This window comes from Mustela lutreola, chromosome 6 (assembly GCF_030435805.1).
Source record: "Mustela lutreola isolate mMusLut2 chromosome 6, mMusLut2.pri, whole genome shotgun sequence".
Classification (NCBI taxonomy): Eukaryota; Metazoa; Chordata; class Mammalia; order Carnivora; family Mustelidae; genus Mustela; species Mustela lutreola.
Window position 1 is genome coordinate 65,917,992 of NC_081295.1, and position 19,153 is coordinate 65,937,144.

Here is a 19,153-nt window from a genome sequence, read left to right on the forward strand (position 1 = left end):
ATATGTTAATGACCATGGCCACAAGAACACCTTTCTCTGATGCCAAACATCCCCACCCAGTAGGAAATTCTCTTACCCTTTTTTTGCTAGGCCCAACAAGAGAAGAAAATGTGTTCCTGGTCTCTTGTGACTATTTCCTTAAACCCTGCCCCATGTGTAGTTTAGGGTCTACATATGTATTCTTTGCACTTGGATTTCATTTCTTTGTGGGTTACAGAGGCTTTGGTGGGCTGACTGGAAATCAAACTGTCATAAATAATACAGCATCTAGGAGATGATTCTTTTCCAGTTTTAGACTTTTGTACCAAAACAAAAATCTTTGTCAATTGGAGACGCCCATACTTTCATGTGAAGAAATCTGAGCTTGTGCAAAGCCAAGTGAGTTCTCATTAGGGGCCATGCTTAAGTATGACTGTGCTAAAAGAAAAAAAAAAATCTATGAGTAAACATGGAACAGCATATTTATACCACAGTTTCTTTGTGCTGCTTTCAAGTATGTATGGAAAATTCCTGTCGTCAGGGTCCAAGCCGGAAGCCTCAGCCCCTTGCCACTAGAGATGTACAAAGAGGCTTTCATGTCTATAGAGTCTTCTAAAGCATGAGCTCTGGCAAGACTCCAGTAATATAGGCAGCACCATGTAAAAACCAGATGTGTATGCATTTGAATCATTTCCTGGCTCCTCCTCCTCTCCTGACCCTTGGATGCTGGTGGAAGGGTTAGTCCTCCACCCTCTTCCTATTTACGTTGTCTTTCTAGGTGATCTCATCTGGTGCCAAGGCTTTAAATAGCGTATGCACTGACAAATCTAACTTCAGTTCTGATCTCTTTCCTGAATACTGCATCTCAAACTGAATGTGTCCTGAACAGAATTCCTAACTTCTCTCTGCAACCCCCTTCCCCATCCTCATCCTCCCTCTATCTTCCCTATATTGTCAATGCTACCGGCAATGATGTGAGCTAAACATCTAGAAGGCATCAATCATTCTCAAATTTATTTTATTTAACGGTCATGTACACAATGGACAAAGTACATACTACTGAACCCACTCCTAAGTGTACGTGCTCGCGGGCGCGCACGCGTGCACACACACACACACACAATCGGTCCTATAACACAGGCATGATTGGAATCCTTCTCCAATTTTACAAATTAGAGAACAGGTTACTTGTCTGAAGTTACTTGTCCAAGGTTACAAATCTGGTGGGAGGCTGACCAGAGCCCAGGGAGCCCATCCCCAGAGTCTGGGATCAAAAGCACTATGTATCGCTGTCTTTCCTTCACATTTGATCCACCATCCAGTCCCATCTGTTCTACTGTCAGATGCTCAATGTCTGAACACTGATCATTACTCCACTGTCTCTGTTGTGATCCAAGCCCCCTCACCTCCCATCTGGCCTGCTGTAGCCAGCAGCTGCCCATGATGGATACTGTACCCTGGGCTGAACAACCCATGCTCCACCCAGGAGATAAATCAGTGGCTGTCCCTTCCCTGTCTACTTGGTTTCAGTGACTTCATTCACAGTGCGAGAGTAAGATTCAAACCAGGCTCTGTGAAGGCCCATGCAGTCTGGGCCCTGCTTACTTAGGCCCACTGTCTCTGTCCTTCCTTTCATCTCATTTTGTTCCAGCAGCACTGGCCCTTTTCCGTCTTTACAACAGTGTGACTTGCTCCTTTCAAAGGGCTTTGCTCTCGCTCTTTCCTCTACCTGGATGTCTCTTCTTCCAGGTCTTTTCATAGCTGCTACTTCCTCATCATTTCAGACCCAGAGAAGACTCCATTGACCTGCCAACACACATCCGTATCTCTGTGGCTGGCATCGAGCTGTCTCACTATCTTGCTTTATTTTCTTCATGGCATTTAGCCATGTCTGAAACAATTTGTTTTATCTACTTGTTTACCTGTTGACTGTCAGTCTTCCTCACTGGAATTCAAGCTCTGTGGGCAAGGAACTTTGTTTTTTCTACATTCATATCCCCAGTCCCTATACCACATTAGGTCCCCAAGTACCTGATGGTCGAATGAATGAATCAGGCTCTGTTGTTGAAAAGCCGTGACCTTAGACTAATTTTTTAACCAATGAAAGCCTGTGTTTGCTCCTGAAAAGGGGACAATTACACCTGTGTGGAGATTTTCTGAGGAGATTTGAGAGATTTAATCAGAAATTAAAATTTTCCTCAAGATGATAGTGCTTATCAATATACTATATCACAAATTTGTACTAATAGTTTGTGTGCAAAAATTGAGAGTTTTGCAATCAAAAGAAGTCTATATCTGCCCCTGTTCTGTGACAAAAGTCCAGAACAAGGAATTCTTAGCTATGTGCAAATTGAAAGCCATAGGAAAAAATTCTCCCTGACACTCTTAAAAAAAAAATGTTTGATATTTTGATATCAAACTTTTTTGGAGACAGATGACATAAGTTTGGGCCCATTTCACAGTTAGAAAATATGAAATCATCTTGTTTACTCAAGTGTGCATGAATAACCAGGTCAAAATAATCAGATTTGTAAATATTTATTAATTTTAAATTAGCTCATTAAAATAATTTAAATATTAAATTAACTCCTTCAAATGTGAAGGAGAGACAGCACATTAAATCAGTTTAAATATTAGTTTAAATATTCCCTTTTTTTTTGCATTTCTTTAAGGAAAAGACATTAAATATTTGTTCTGTTAAAAATGGAAAAAACAGCTCATGTAGCTTTTATGAAGAATTTGAGGCAGTGGCAATTAAAAACTACATAACTACTATTTAGTTACTCAATAATTTGTAACTCTTCGCTATTCCTCTATAATGTGCTAAAGCTAAAAATGTCTTCTCAATTTAAAATTTCATGGAGTAACACATGAAACTTAGTCATTTGGCTTAAATATCAAATAAATTTCCTTTATTTTAATTACCTGTGAGGTATGATATTATCAATGGAAAACAGTAACAGTGCATAAAACTTACCTCTTATTAGTATGTTTTAAATTTATTATGTCTTAATATCTACTTAGTAATAGGTTTGAAAATTATTGAGCATTGATTCTTTTTAAATTCCAATTTTTTCATCTCTATTTTGAAAAGAAAACATCACACAAGGTATGAAAACTAGAAATACACATTTGTTTGAAGAGAATACCAATAGAGGAGAATGTATCAAGTTCATTTTTCTTAACTTCTTAATATTTTTATTCTAAAAATATATATTCTCAAGCTGTTTGAAAATTTCTCATAAGTAATTAGTGATTAGAGTCAAGGTTAAGGACGTGGTATATTTTGCACTTATTAGGTTTGACATCAAGTTTACCTGTGCTTCAAAGATATCCCAGTCCTGGCAAAACCTGCATAGAGTAGCACTAGGACAGCACAAACACTCAGGAAAGCCAACAAACTGCCAGAGGCAATAGATAAATACAGAACACCAAAAATCTGGTTTTCCATAACTAGGCCAAAGTTTAATTATAGCATAGCTCAGCTTATTCCCAGGAATATTTTGTTTGCAACTATTTAAATAATTAATTTGTGCATTCCATAGGACAAGCTAGTGTACTGAAAATAATTTATTTTTTAATTACAAAAAACAGAGTGCACTTGAGAAGCAGGTGCTGTATGTAAGTGTTGAATAACTTAAATTGTACACTTAAAACTAATATTGCACTCTATGTACACTAACTGGAATTTAAATAAAAACTTAAAAAATAAATAAAAATAAAAATTTTTGAGTGTTTATAACACATATGGAGTATCATTTTCATTCAATGACATATTTGCTTGTATGAAACAATTAGGACAATAAAGAAATTTGTTAATAGCTCATTGTAGTTAATTTATATTAGCTACAATCTAAAACATTAGCTTCCAGTCACAAAAATCATAAATCAAGAATTAAATAATATTTTTATGTAGCTATCTTTAATTGGAAATGTGAGGTGCAGATAAAAGTCTGTCTATTACAAATAGTTCTTAGACCCAAGGTCTCATTAGGATATTAACAATCTTCAAAATAATAGTTTGTCAAAGTGCTATTGGAAAATAATATATAATAATTATATAATAAGGAAAATAATTATATAATGAGGTGATTACACTGTTGAGATTATAATTCTTATATTGTTTAGCTTTTGCATAATGGTTATAATGACCATAGTAAAATTAGGCAGGTGAACACATACTAATTTTTATCTATTTAATTCATGACTTCGATGAATACAACTTCTCATTTTTAAATTTATTTCAAATATATGAGAAAAGACAATAAATATTTTTTGAAAAACGAGAATTTACCACTGGTGCATATAATGCCACATCAATTAACCTTAATACTTTCTTCCCTTTCCCTCTTTTCACAGCCATTAAAGATATGAAAGGCAAGACAATTTGATCCAGTCAGGATCAATAGCAGATAATACATATAAACACTCAAAATATATAAATAAAACAGTTACAAAGACTTTAAAACAGTATGTAGAATATAGTCAAGGATATGAAAGACAAGATTAAGAATTTTGAAAGAGATCTAGAAACTACAAAAAAGAATGCTAGAATTCTAGAACTGAAAAATGCCATAACAGAAGTTGCAAACTCCTTTAATGGATTAAGTGCGAGATTGTATACAGCTGAATAAAGAATTAGGAAAATAAAATATTGGTCAAAAGAAAATGTCCAAAACGAAGAACAAAGAGACCAAAGGTGAACGATGAGGGTAGAAGTATTCAAAGATAAGTATATATGTAATTGGGGTCCCATTAAGAATAGTGTGAGAGAATGGGACAGAAGCAATGTTGAAAAAGAAAATGAATGGTAATTTTCCAAAATTGCTGAAAGATATCAAGATGCACACTTAATACATCATATAAACCCTCACAGGAATAAATGCAAAGAGAATCACAACAAAGCAATAATGGTAACACTATTGGAAATTGAAGGTATAAAGAACTACAAATCATCAAGAAAATTTTTGTAAAAAGGAGAGATTGCTTTTAAATGCTGTTTTCTGACTTCAAGAAAAAAAAACAAAACAGTGAAATTTTTAAAGCAATATAATAATGTCTTGAAGTGAGGAAAGAAAACTACCAATCTAGAATTTTATTTCCAGGAAACATTCACATTTAAAAAGGGCAAAATAAAGTCGTTTCAGACAACGAAAACCTAAACCAAATTATGAATAGACTAAAAGAAGTTCTATATGCAATCACAGAGATGCAGGAAGTAATTAAGTGTATATATGACTGTATAAAAACATAATAATGTATGTATTATGGGACTTAAATTATATAAAATTAAATACCTGAAAACAGCATATAATTCAGGAGAGGTATAAAAATAGTTAAGACATTCATTCAAAGGTTCTCAATTTTTGCTACAGTAATAAAAATACTAATTTGCATCATACTTTGATTAGGTCAAACATACATTCTGTAACCTCAGTAGTAACCAGTAAAACATGTGAAAGAATTTAAAAATAACAAGCTAATGGGAAAGGAAAATTCAATGACAAATATACTCAACCCAAGAGATGACTAGCAATGAGATAAAAGGAAATCTAAAACAGGAAAACAAATGGAATGTAGAGAGTAAGTCGGCACTTAAATTAAAAAAAAAATCACTATTACATTAAATATAAAAGGGCTGAATACTCCTCTGAAAAGACCTATATAACCAAACTGAATGATAAAGCAATACATCCACTATAAAGAGACAAATCTAAAGCATAAACATATAGAAAATTTAAAACTAAAAGAATGAAAAATAGGTCACACATAAAGCATTGATGGACAAAAAAAAAAAAAGGATACTTTATTATACGAGAAGTTTCATTTCACCAGGAAGATATAATTTGTCTAAATGAAGTATTTATCAACCTCTCCGTATCATCCCATTTCCTTAAGGAGTCTTTTTAGCTTCTCTTTCCAACACTATATTTGTTAGTGAGTCTTTTTGGAAGGAGATAAACTATTACGATATGTAAGAATGTTCTGCTTCCCAAGAACCAATTATCACCCCACAGTGAAGGTATGATTTAACAGCACACCATTAAAATATTAGTTTATTAGTTTATATAAAAATGCTGATATTCAGCTATTTGATCCATAATGGCAATTTCATATCTCTAACACAATATAATGAAGTAAAAGATGGCAGTATTAAAAGGAAAAATAGACAAATCCACAATTATCTGGAGCTGTTAACATTCCTCTTTCAGTAATTAGAGGAAGAAAAAACATCAGTAAAGATGTGGAAGATCTGAATAATGCAATTATTGAATTTTCTAACTGGCATATATAAAGCACTATACCTAACAACCACAGAATAAACATTCATTTCAAGTGCATGTGAAATGTTTACAAAAGTTGACCATATGCTGGGTCACACATACAAGCTGCAACAAATTTCAAAGACCTAAATCATACACAGTATGATCTATGATCACAGTAGAATTATACTAAGAAACAATGACAAAAAGATAACTAGGAAATCTCAATATACTTAAAAATTAATAAATGCATTTTTAAATCATCTGTGAGTCCAAAGAGAAATTACAAATGAAACTATTTTGAATGAACTCATAATGGAAGCGCTAAATTTTGGGACACAGCTAGAACTGTTAGAGGAAAATCTATAGCTTTAAATGTATATATTCAAAAAGAAGAAGGACTGAAAAGTAAATGAGCCAAAAACAATAACAACAACAACAAAATCATTTGGGAAAACAGAAAAACAAAACAAAACAAAAACTCAGCAAATAAGTCTAAAGAAAGGAACAAGAAGGAAATAATAAAGAACTGAAATTAAAAATAGACAACAAACATAGATAAATGAAAAGGATTTTTAAAAAATAAAACTTATTTACTTGAAATAGCTAATAAAATTGATCTTGACAAAACCATAGGGAAAAAAGGAAAAACAGGAATAGCACAATAAATTAATAGCAAGAATAAAAAGTAAGACTAATATTAAAACAGGATATTACAAATAACCTCATGCTAGTTTTAAAATTTAGACAAAATAGCTAAGAACAAGAAATACACAACTTACCAAAACTGAAAATAAAAGTAGAAAATCTGAATAGCCTATAAAAGTTAGTGGAATTAAAATTATAACTATAAAATTTTCTATAAAATATTCTAGGACCACATGGATTTATTTATAATTTTTAACAAATATTTAAGGAAAAAATAACAGAAATTTATATAAATTCCCCCAAAATATTTTTAAAAGAATAATTTTTCTAATTTTATGAGGCCTGTGGATCCCTGACAGGGTTGTTACCAAAAAGGATCGTTTTAGGCTAATCTTTTTCACCAACACAGTTTCAAAATCCTGAAAATTATTAGCATTCCAGAAACAAGGAAATGAGGGATTTAGGGGAAAAAAAAAAAAAAGCACAACATATCATGACTAAATTGCAATTATTTTAGGACTTCAAGTTTGATTTGACATTGTAAAATCAACCACCATCACAATAGAATGATACAGAAAAATCATATGATAGGTATCAAAAAAATTTGAGGAACGCCTGGGTGGCTCCGTTGCTTAAGCCGCTGCCTTCGGCTCAGGTCATGATCCTGGCATCGTAGGATCGAGTCCCACATCGGGCTCCTTGCTCAGCCGGGAGCCTGCTTCTCCCTCTGCCTCTAGCCTGCCACTCTGTCTGCCTGTGCTTGCGCTCTGTATCTCTCCCCCCCCCCCTCTCTAACAAATAAATAAAAATCTTAAAAAAAAATCTGATAGGTATTCATTCATTAAAACTAGCAAACTGGAATAGAAAGAAACTACCAAATATTATAAAGAATATCATACTAAGTGTAAAAAAAATTGAAAGCTCTCCTGAGATTTGAAACAATCCATTTACCCAGTGTTACCCTCTTCAACAATTTACTGACAATTCTAGCTAGCACAATAAGACAAAGTTCAGTATGGAAAAAGAAGATAAAAAAACTGTCAATATAGAGATAGTAAGATTGTCTACCTAGAAAATGAAAGAAATCTACAGAATAAAGTATTATAATTCATAAGTGAGTTAAGCAATGTTGTTGATAAATTGATATAAAATAATCTGTTTTTTTAAAAAATATTTATTTATTTATTTGACAGAGATCACAAGTAGGCAGAGAGACAGGCAGAGAGAGAGGAGGAAGCAGGCTCCCTGCTGAGCAGAGAGCCCGATATGGGGGCTCGATCCCAGGACCCTGGGATCATGACCTGAGCTGAAGGCAGAGGCTTTAACCCACTGAGCCACCCAGGTGCTCCTAGAAAAATCTGTTTTTCTAAGTATTAGCAACAAAAGTTAAAATTGAAATTGAAGAGATAGCATTCTGAATAATATCAAAATATGTAGCAAAAAATGTGTAAAATGGCCACAAAACAAGCTAGAAGATATTATTGAGAGAATTTAATAGAGTCCTAAATAAATGGAGGGATATACTATGTTATAAATTTGAAGAGTCAGGAAAGATGTCAGTCTTTCCAAACTGATCTATGATCAATATCGTAACAGTGTTTCGTTTTACAGGAAGGAAACTAAGTTAATTTATAATTTATATGGAATGAAGAAGGACCAAAATAATCCTGAAGAAGAAAACAGAAGATTTTACGAAAACAGAAGATTTTACCAAGGGGAGAAAATATATATAACATATATAGCAATCATATATATATGATTTTATATATATGATAAATATATATAAAATATATATACATATATATTTTATATATTAAAATATATAAAGAATTCTTATAAGTTAATATCTAAATGACTTGTTTAAAAATTTGACAGAGAATGTTTACCTGACCTATAACAAGTGAAAAAATGCTCCAATTTATTAATAATCAGGAAAATGCAAATTAAAACCAAGATAAGCTTTCATTACATACCTACTAAATGCTAATAAGTAAGGTTATGGGGAAGTGATCTATCATATGGAGTTGGTAAGAATGTACATTATTTGAACCATTTTGAGCAATTTTTCGAATTTTCTACTAAGGTTGAACATTAACATTCTCTGTTGGCTAGCAACTTATTCCTAAGTATACGTTCAACAGAAATACAGGTACATGTGCACCAAAGATGTGTAACAAGAATACTCAGGCCAGTATTTTTTATAATATTAAAAAACTAGATGCAACACAAATGTTTTTCCACAGCAGAATGAGCAAACAAATTCTTGCATATTCAAATAATTAAACACTATGGAATAGTGAAAATAAACAAAATACAACCATATTTAACAACTGAATGAGTCTTACCCTGTAATGGTGAATGGCAGAATGGAGGAGGCATGATGGATTCCTGAGGTGGCAATAATGTAATAATGTTCAAGTTCTTGGCTTGGGTCATGATTGCACAGGTTCACTTACAATAAGTGAATTGTTATGTTTATTTATATGATGGGTATTTTTCTGTATGTGCACTATTGTTTAATATAGAAAATTTTAAAAATTAAAAAAACAATATTTCCCTTAAATTTTTAAAGCACCCAGCAGCACTATACACAAAATAGCTACAACTTCATGAAATAATTTTTATATTTTGTAAGAAAATAGTACCAACTCTTAACACACATGATGCTTACTGTCTTTCACACAGTGTTCTAAGCAGTTTACAGGTAAAACTCATTTGATCTTCTCAACAATCATATGATGCACTACTATAAACTCTTTTATTTTATAGTAAGTCCAGTGAGGCCCAAAGAGATTAAATAACTTTCTTGGGATCATATTGCTAATAAGCGAACCACAATGAATTGCACCAGATTCTGCACCGTTCACCATTACACTATACTGCCTCTGACAGCCAAAATTCTGAAGTATAAAGTGTCAGATTCATCCATTGTGAATCCATTTAAAAAGAAATAGTATTGTTCCTTTATATATTAGAACATCCTATAAGTAAATATACCAAGTAGATTGCTTTAACATTTGAAACATACTTTTATGTTTTGCATAAATTTTTTCAATTCATGCTTAGAATGATTCAAAATGAACTTGAAACATAAAGCATTTTAAACATATAAAAGCAATAAAAATTTGTCATTAAAAAGCTGGGGTTGTATACCAATTCTGTCAGCTGTAACTTCTGTGAACCTCAATTTTCTTGCCATTAAAATAGGCATAACTAATCTTTTCCTAACAGGAATCTTTCAAGAATGAGGTGACTTGACATTTGTGCTATGAATCGAGTGATTAATTACATATGAAAGTCAATTCATCTTTGCAGTAAGTCCTAGAAATTTTAGAACCTAAAGTTACTTCACTTTAAATTTATATTTCAGGGGCACCTGGATGGCTCAGTTGGTTAAGCCTCTGCCTTCAGCTCAGGTCACGATCTCAAAGTCCTGGGATCGAGTCCCCTGTCAGGCTCGATGGGCAGGCTCTCCCTGCCCTCCCCATGTCAGGTTCCCTGCTCAGCAGGGAGTCTGCTTCTGCCTCTCCTCATGCTCTCCTACTCTTATAAATAAATAAATAAATATTTACATTGCAGAAATACAAAAGACAAAAACTCTAAATAACTTGCTGAAACTATTACTCTCAGAAAGACTACCAACTGGAACTTAAACTCAAGGCTTTAGATTACAAGTTTAGTGCCCCTTGTAAAAGTTTGAACCTTGGGGTGCCTGGGTGACTCAGTCGTGAAGTGTCGGCCTTTGACTCCTGTCATGATCCCAGGGTCCTGGGATTCAGCAGCATTGGGTTCCCTGCTCCATGGGAAGCCTGTTTCTCCCTCTTCCACTCCCACTCCATCTGCTTGTGTTGACTCTCTCGCTGTCTCTCTTTGTCAAATAAGTAAATAAAATATTAAAAAAAAAGTTTGAACCTCATTTTTTTCTTCCTGATTTCCTTTCTCTTTCACAACATAACATACAAACTGAATTTTTAAAGAAAAATTATAATTATTATCATTTAATCTAATAAATGCATCTATTTCTTTTGGTAAAGAATTACATTAAAGGATGCATTTTCGGTAGGGTATATTCTCCAAATCACTGTCTTCTTGACATGAATTACCACATAAAAAGCTTTTATATAAATTCGTCTTCAAGTTTGAGAAGTCCTTGCTTTTAATCTCTTTCTCATGCACTCACACGTAAACACTTGGGGCAATATATTAATTTTAAAAAGAGGACAATATTTCTCAATTATTATAAGTCAATGAATAATTTTATGTGATTAATGATTTTTTTAATAATTAAAATAGATTTATGAAGACAAGTTTAGAATGTTGGCTCTGGTCATTCAAAACCTGCAATCAAACAAATTCCTATCTGTTTTATGTTTATCCTTTTCATTTTATTTTTACTTAAAGATTACTCTTTACTCCAAACATAATATAAAGTCTAGAAAAATATAAAATAAAAAGTACTGAATAACAAAAATGACTAATATTTACATTTTCCCAATCAAATTAAAAACCAAATTGAACATGTTTTCATTTAGTTGAAAAAGCAAGAACAATATCTTACAGACATAGAAATATGCTATATTTCTATTTCATGGAAAAACAACTTTTTTCTTAAATTTAATGACCTTTTCTAAATCAAGGCATTTTTTAGACCTTTGTATTACTGCAGCATCTCCTTTCTATAAGAATGCTTCTACACTTTTGTGAATGACTGAGTTCTTTCATCTGACCAGACACAGCTGGCAAGTGGCATAATGAGAAAGGGAAATGAAAGTCTTTTTTTTTTCTCCTGTAAAACCAAAAAATATATAAATCGTATTCAAACTGAAGCGTTAGTTGCTTGTATTGCAACAAATGACACATTTTAATACACATAAGTGTTTTCTACTGTTTTGTGAACACATGATATTATAGTAAATTTTAATTTTAAAGGTCTATCAATAACATGTGGTTTCCCTAAATACTATTTGGATGAATATAAATTTTGGGTCTTTAATTAATTCAAAAAACTAAACCAACCTGACCAATTCTAAAGCAGAAAATTTAGACAAAATGTTCAAAACAATAAAATATGTACAGTAAAATATGTATATACAGTTTATGGAAAAAAATCTCAAATAGTTGGGCATACAATGGACCAAAATATTTTCTTAGACATGTGTAAAAGCTAGAAGGAACTTTGACCTTCACTAAGCCCCTTGTTTTTTCCAGGAGGAAACTGGAGTTCAGAGTGATGATTGGCCCAAAGTTACTCAAGCAGGAGTTGTTCCTTGCTGGTCATACTGCGCTCCTTCGTCATGTCAATGACATATGGGAAGAACTCAACAGGATTGAAGGAAGAAGCAAATGAAGCAATTTAAAAAACAAAACAGAACTCTTCTTTTACTTTCTATTTTTTTCTCAACTTTAAATATCACACAATAAAAATAAATATTTTTCATTTCCCCACTGTAGATGTAATAAACTTGTGGGGAGAAAAGCTGAACGATTCTAAAGTATATGCAGGAAAAGTACGTTTTGCTCTCCATCCTGTATTCCAAGTTCTCCCAGAGGTGTCCATCGTTTAAGATTTTTATTGGAATTTCCAGAAAATTTCTGTTGGTGTGTATGAATGTGTATATATAGTTGTGGAAATGTTTAGCCTTTTTTTTCCTTAATAATTAATTTCCTTAAAAATTCCATATTTGTGCTTGCGGATCTAGCACATTCTTTTAAATAACTATCTGTTTTCTAATGTACATATTTAAAGTAACATTTTCAACAACTCACCTATTATTGGATTTAGGAACCTTCTTGTTCTTTTTATATTACAGAATATAAAATGAACATAATTTGATATGTTCTTAGGCTAAGATTTACCAAGGTCAACGAATATTTAAGTCATTGACTATTTGATATCTTTTTGATACCAAGTCAGACCAAATCAGGCATATGTTAACCACCTTATGTCTACACCTGGACCTAGGGAAACAGCCCTAAGCCCAAATTGGCCCTAGACCTGACCTCCAATTGCAGGAGAAGATAGGCGTATTCCTAAAACTCAGAACTCTTAAATATATTTCAGTATATTTAAGTCAGGTATTAAACCCCCTTTTTGAACAAAATCTTTACTTTGTATGTCTGAAGCAGTGGGCTGGTAATGATCATTTTCATCATGTGATGATAAATTTCATCAAATATCCTGTTAAAAGGATATTTTATGTATTTCTTATTTATATGTTAATTATGACAATGCAAAACACAAAAGGTCTTAATAAGAAAACAATCTGGAATTTTAATAAAAAATCTTAGGTGAATTTACCAACTACTAGAAAGGAAAAACTAAAAAAAATATTACTCCAAATTTTACTAAAGGAAACTCCATCAACATCTCATTACTAATCTTAATTTTTTCCATCTTCTCCCTACAAATGTAGGAAAGGGAGGAGACAAGGAAGGGAGGGAAGGAAGAAGGTTAAATGTATGACATAAACTTTCTTTACTGGCATGTCAGCTAAGGCTATTATTATCCTACTTCTATACTACATGCAAATAGATGTATAAAGCAGCCATGAAAGGATTTAGATTTTCAAAATATTGGTGTATTTATACAGTATTACATTAAAACCTGTATATTGTTTAATAAGTTCCTGTGTGTTTAGTGTTGAGTTATTTTTAGGTTTATCTGAAACTACAAACCTTGCTCCCTGTTCTCCATGGTTGAGTTGGTAACTGTAAATTGTCACATAGAGGAGATGCCAGGATGAATGTTCTGACCCAATCTGACTGGTGAGATCCAATCTCACCAGTGTGTCTGGATTAGGGGAGCTGAACTGCATCAATCCCACCACTAGGATGAGGCAGTGACCCTGGGCCATCAGGGCAAAGTTCTCAGAGCAGCTACTCAGTGGACAACTGATTCACCAAAGAAAATGTTCTTTGTCTGAGGATTCCTCCAATTGGATTATCCACATGTTTTCAATTATGCTAAAGAAACCAGAATTGGGTTAAGGAGATATTGAACTAAATAATATAGAAAATCCACAATAATGATTGGCACTCAGGAGAAAGATTCTTGTTATGTAACATTATAGTACCCACCTACAATGAACACAGAGCACGTCCCTTACTGTATGAAGGAGTGTTGCCGCCATGGAGCAGCCCATTACCCTAGCACAAGAGAACCGGGGCAAGCCTGGGTGATCGTCTCTGGGGAGCAATAGTCTTCCTGAGGAGAAATTCTCCAAAACCTAGGACTTTGTTTGGCTTTTGTTTTTCTTAGGCAATGAGAGTATTTTGGAGGTGAAATTATGTGAATTTGGAAAACTGAGCAAAGGCAAAGTAGAAAGGGAAGTGGTAGAAATAAAGGATGGGAGAGATGGAAGAATAAAAACAAATGGATGCTAAGAAGTCAGATATTAATCTTGTCAGATTTGGGAAGGAAAACGGCATTCTACAAATATTCCAATGGCCGCATTTAAAGATGAGGAAACTGAGGCCCCCCAAATTTAAGAAATGTGCACTAACTCACATGGGTTATCTCCATAAGTTCTGAGCTGCTAGGTAAGCTTTCCTAACACTGAGGGCATTTCCCAGAACACCACCACATTGCATCAATAACTCAAGCCCATTGCAGTTTGTGACCATTCCCTGCTTGTACCAAATGGCTGCTGGCATCTGGGGCTGCTGTTAAAGTTCTCCTGCTTTCTATGACTCCTTGGGGTTCCAAGTTCAAACGATGATAGAGAAGACACCATCATCACCATTGATTTAGTTCACTGACTTAATTCACCATCTCCATCCTGTGCAGTAACTTAATTCGGCCCCTGGAGAAAACTTCAGATGTCTTCAATGTTATATTTTTGTATTTTTTTTTAATAACACCATTATATATGTTATTTTAGAAGAATGGCAATGCCTTTAATTGATCATATTAAAGATCACCATAATAGAAATAAATACATAGATAGAAAATTTAGTTTTCTTCTTAAATTCCAATTAGCATAGTTTCACATCTTCAGTTTCACTTTTCCTCATCACTACCTCCCTCCAAACTTTGCTTTGTTCTTCCATTTCTCTGCAAAGACTCTGCTATTCACTTATATGTTTATCCAGAATTTAAATTTCCCAAAGGTAGAAATTGTTGTTTATCTATCTTTGTATTCATTCATGGGACATGTAGAAAATACACAGTGATGTTTTTGAATAAAGGTTTGATGTTTTCACATTTATACATATATATTATTTTAAAAACTCTAAATTAAGAATACTATAAAAAGTTTCAAATAAAAAGCACTGTTAGAAACACAATACAATCAGTTTCCTTTATAGATAATGAAACTGAAGTGAAGAGTGAGCAAATAGCTCAGTCACCCAGCTAGTTAGAGCCTGAAGAGAATATCCACTCTGGTCTCCTGTCTCTGCCTCCTGATTTTGTTGCTGCTGTCATTGTTTGTTTTGTTTTGTTTTGTTTTGTGTGCTCCATGCAGTCACTTTCTAATAAGTACAAATGAAATCATTTGGATACCTAAATGATTCTTGGAAAAGTATAAATACCTTGGTTATACACTAGAACTTTGACACGCTTCACTCTCTGCGTTCAAATCTCTAAGTGCTTGTGTATAGTAGATATTCAGTCAGTTTGGGTTTCTACATCCCTTTTTCCCTTCTCTCCCCCAAATTTCCATATCAATTACTTCAAAAATTGCTAATACACCAAGTATGTACCATCTCACACATCAAAGTTAGCACGTCCACTTAGTCACCCCAGATGCTCCTGGAAGCCAACAGTACAGATCACAAGGCTGCTCTCATGTGAATGATGGAAGTGCTCTCCAAGGCACATCATTGGGAGAAATGCAGGTGCCACCATGAAGAAACACTGTTAGAGAGGACCTCATTACATGTCCAAATGCCAAATCCCTTCTTCCTCAGCCAGATGTACATCTTAGAGGAGAGGTTCCTACTTGTCTCTAGGCTACTTTTGGGATACACGTGCAAAGTAGCACATGTGTGCCCACCATAGGATGGTGGATTTTTGGAAGAAGACATTCTGTATATCCAGGGTCCCCGGTAAGTGACCTACTTTCCCCAATAAGATGTCCCCCCAAAGTCAGTGTCAGTTGAGCTACTTAGACTACCTGTTAGCTTTTACATTTAGATGTTTGGAAATCTATCCTAATTTTTAATTTTGGTGGTTCTCTTTAATATAATGAAGACCTCTTTATCTTGCTTGAGATTAGTCTAGGGCTTAAAAAATTCCTTCCAACACTGTTCTGTGAGTTGGCAAGCAGCTTCCTCCGTGATTTGAGCCTAGCTAACAACCTTGGACTTTGGAAGATTAATTACTAGGCAGATGCATTTTCAAGGTGGTTCATTTTCACTTTGAGGAAACTTGGTCATTTTACTTTTGCATCTGTTTGGAGTAGGATGTCCTTTGGCTGAAAATAACACAGGTCAATGCTGAGAATGCCCTCCTCTGTACTACTGATGTGCTGATTTCTAGATTACATTTTAGGCCGGACTGACACCAAAAACATTTTTCAAAGACAGTAAAAAATGCCATACTTTTGAAGCATTTAAATAATTTACAATATATGAAGGGTAGTAAGTGCTCGACAAGTATTTTAACTAGGTATTTATTGAGAACTGACAATAAACAGCTTTGTGCTGAAAACCATGTAAAGCACCAAAAGGTGCACTGGTATGATTTTCCCTAAGTCGATGTCTGTTCATGACACATCTTGAATTTTTCCACACTTATCCTAAGTAACTTGATTCCAAAAAGGTTTTTTGTCAGCTAATTTGCTGACTTAGAGTCACCACTGATTTTTGTCTCCTTTTGGTCAACTGAGCCAGTACAGTCTGAAATTGGACAGCTTATGGTATCAGGTAAAAATCCTTACAAAGAGGGTACAATCTTCGGAGTTGCAACTAGTTAACTTTGGGCTTCTACTTGCTACAAAAAGCAACTTCATTTTATTGGAGAAAATGTCAATCAAGACGCAACTACTGACACCCATCTTTGTTTCCCCAGCGGGTAATACAAGATAAAGCAGAGGAAATGGAGGGACCGCATTTGGAACACACAAAGTCCTTGTTTTCCCACTAGGCGCTGGAGAAAAGCAATTGTCCATTCACAGCACATCCTTTGCATTTCGGAGCTAATATTTTCACAGTTCTTAACTTAGTACATCACAGTTTCATGCAGTTAATTTTGTTAACCCTTTGAAATGCACTATGTCTTTGATATCTTGCTTAATATTTCTAACATGACCCACTTTTTAAAATTTCTGTTTTTCGAGGTGGAGAGTAGAAATCTTTAAAAAAAGAAAAATCAGTAAGAAATTTTGGAAACAGAGTCATGGTTTTGAATAATCCCGTCTTACTTGCTATTGCATAACTTTGAGAAGGCTAATAAGGAAATCCAGGTTAACCATATGTTACTGGAATTGCTTTGGCAAAATTGGACTCTTTGCACAGAAATGATTTTTAGCAGGGGTTCCCCTCAACGCATAATAATAACATGTCATTGAAAACAACATTATGTTATTTGCCCTGCTTCCTGCAGCAGTTAGTGTGTTTACTGTCTATGCCTGCCTTCTGATGCAAAGAGGTTTACTCAAACAGTCACTCTGCCCAAAGCCCATAAAGAACAGGATCTATGGATGATTAATTAGATCCCCGGCTCAATCACTGAGGTCCCTAATTAAATATCTCACTCTGCTTTCAACTCTTGCAGGAAAAGAAAATTAGCAAATTCACAGGGTTAATAAAGAACTTTTTAGTTTCCTTTATAAAAAGTAAGATCTAAAAACCATGGGTCATCTAACTCAGCGCCTGCACCTCTTCTGCCGACTTCCAATTCCAGAATATTTTTTTAAATGCAACAAGGTGATAAAGTGCATTTTCCTCAGGAATTCGTTTTTCTGACATACCTTCTACAAGTTTTTCTACCTTCAGCCCTATTACCTATTAGCTTATTCCTACTAATTTTTTCTTCTTGAAGTCTGCTATCAACCAACATGGCAAACTCAAGATAAAAAAAAAAAAAAAAAAAAGAAAAAACCCTGATTTTCTTTTTCCCTGTCCTGCAGTCCTCACCAATCTCTGTACCAATATTTTCCTGTTCTATCTCCACTGAAAAGAAAAATTAGCCAACTCTAAGGTTTATGTTGAAGAAGAAGTATTGCATTCATTACAAAAGAAGGGAAATAGGAATCCTCCTCCATGGGGGCTCGAAGTGCAATGAAAATCCCGGAGTCTCGCATTTAGGCTGGTTGGAATGAAAGGGTTAATTCAGGGTAAGTGATAATGTTTAGTCCCTTCGCCTAGAAAAAGGAAGGAAATTCAAAAGCTGGTTGCTGTAGTAACAATCACAGACCAAAAAAAAAAAAATATATATATATATATATACACACACACACACACACACACACACACACACACATATATATATATACACACAGGTTCATTTTAAATAAAACTCCTGCCATCTCTCTGTGATTCCGTTCTCTCAAGAAAAATGAGCTTGCCGCTTAAATTTGTTGTACCTACCTCAACCATTAAACAAGACATTTAACCATAGTGGCAGTTCTGTGACCTTTGAATGCCGTGAAATCTCTGAGCGGTGCTGCTTGTTCATGAAGACTTGTGCTGCAGAATCCAGCAACTTCATCCAGGATTAGGAATATAATTAAGTAAAAACAAGGGGAAAAGAAAAGAAAAGAAAAGAAAAGAAAAGAAAAGGAAAGAAAAGAAACACAAAAGCACGCAGAGAAATCGAGAGAGAAAGAAGGTAGAAAGAGAGATTGTCTCTGGGTGAGTACACGACTTTTCTCCCAGGCAAGAGCTGGGACAGAGCCGAGCCTGCTGCAGTGCCCAGACCCACGACTGGCTGGGGGAGCAGGCAGGCAGCCGGCCTGCTAGGCTGGGAGGTGCTGTCAGTTGCCACAGGCGAGGAAAAGCAGAGACCAATCGGCTTCAACTCTGGCGGCTTACTGAAGTGGAGCCTTTTCTGTTTATGTTTCCTCATTTCAAGAGTGACGTCAAAGGGTTTAGTTTTTCCTCTGCATGTGCTATTAATTTTAAAGTACTGTACTATGGGAAGAATGTGTGTGTGCCTGTGGTTAGTCTGGGCACCCCACTCTCAGGAGAACCCAAGAAACATTTCCTATATTCAGGAATGGAGTTTAAAAATTTAAAATACCTCATGGTTGGGTGTATCAAAAACAAAAATAAAAACAAAAAATAGATAAAAACCTTGAGCTAAATAATAGTGGCAAGAT

The 19,153-nt window shown here is 34.3% G+C and overlaps 1 protein-coding gene across 1 annotated transcript in view; it reads right to left on the reverse strand.

The window, feature by feature from the left end:
* PDE7B (phosphodiesterase 7B) overlaps nt 1-18,850 on the reverse strand; it is a 311,613-nt gene extending 292,763 nt beyond the window's left edge. The window contains exon 1 of the mRNA XM_059177480.1: nt 18,423-18,850. Within this exon, the coding sequence (XP_059033463.1) occupies nt 18,423-18,443 (21 nt within the window). The 5' untranslated portion in view covers nt 18,444-18,850. The remainder of the gene's footprint in view (nt 1-18,422) is intronic.
* Between the last annotated feature and the right edge of the window lie 303 nt (nt 18,851-19,153).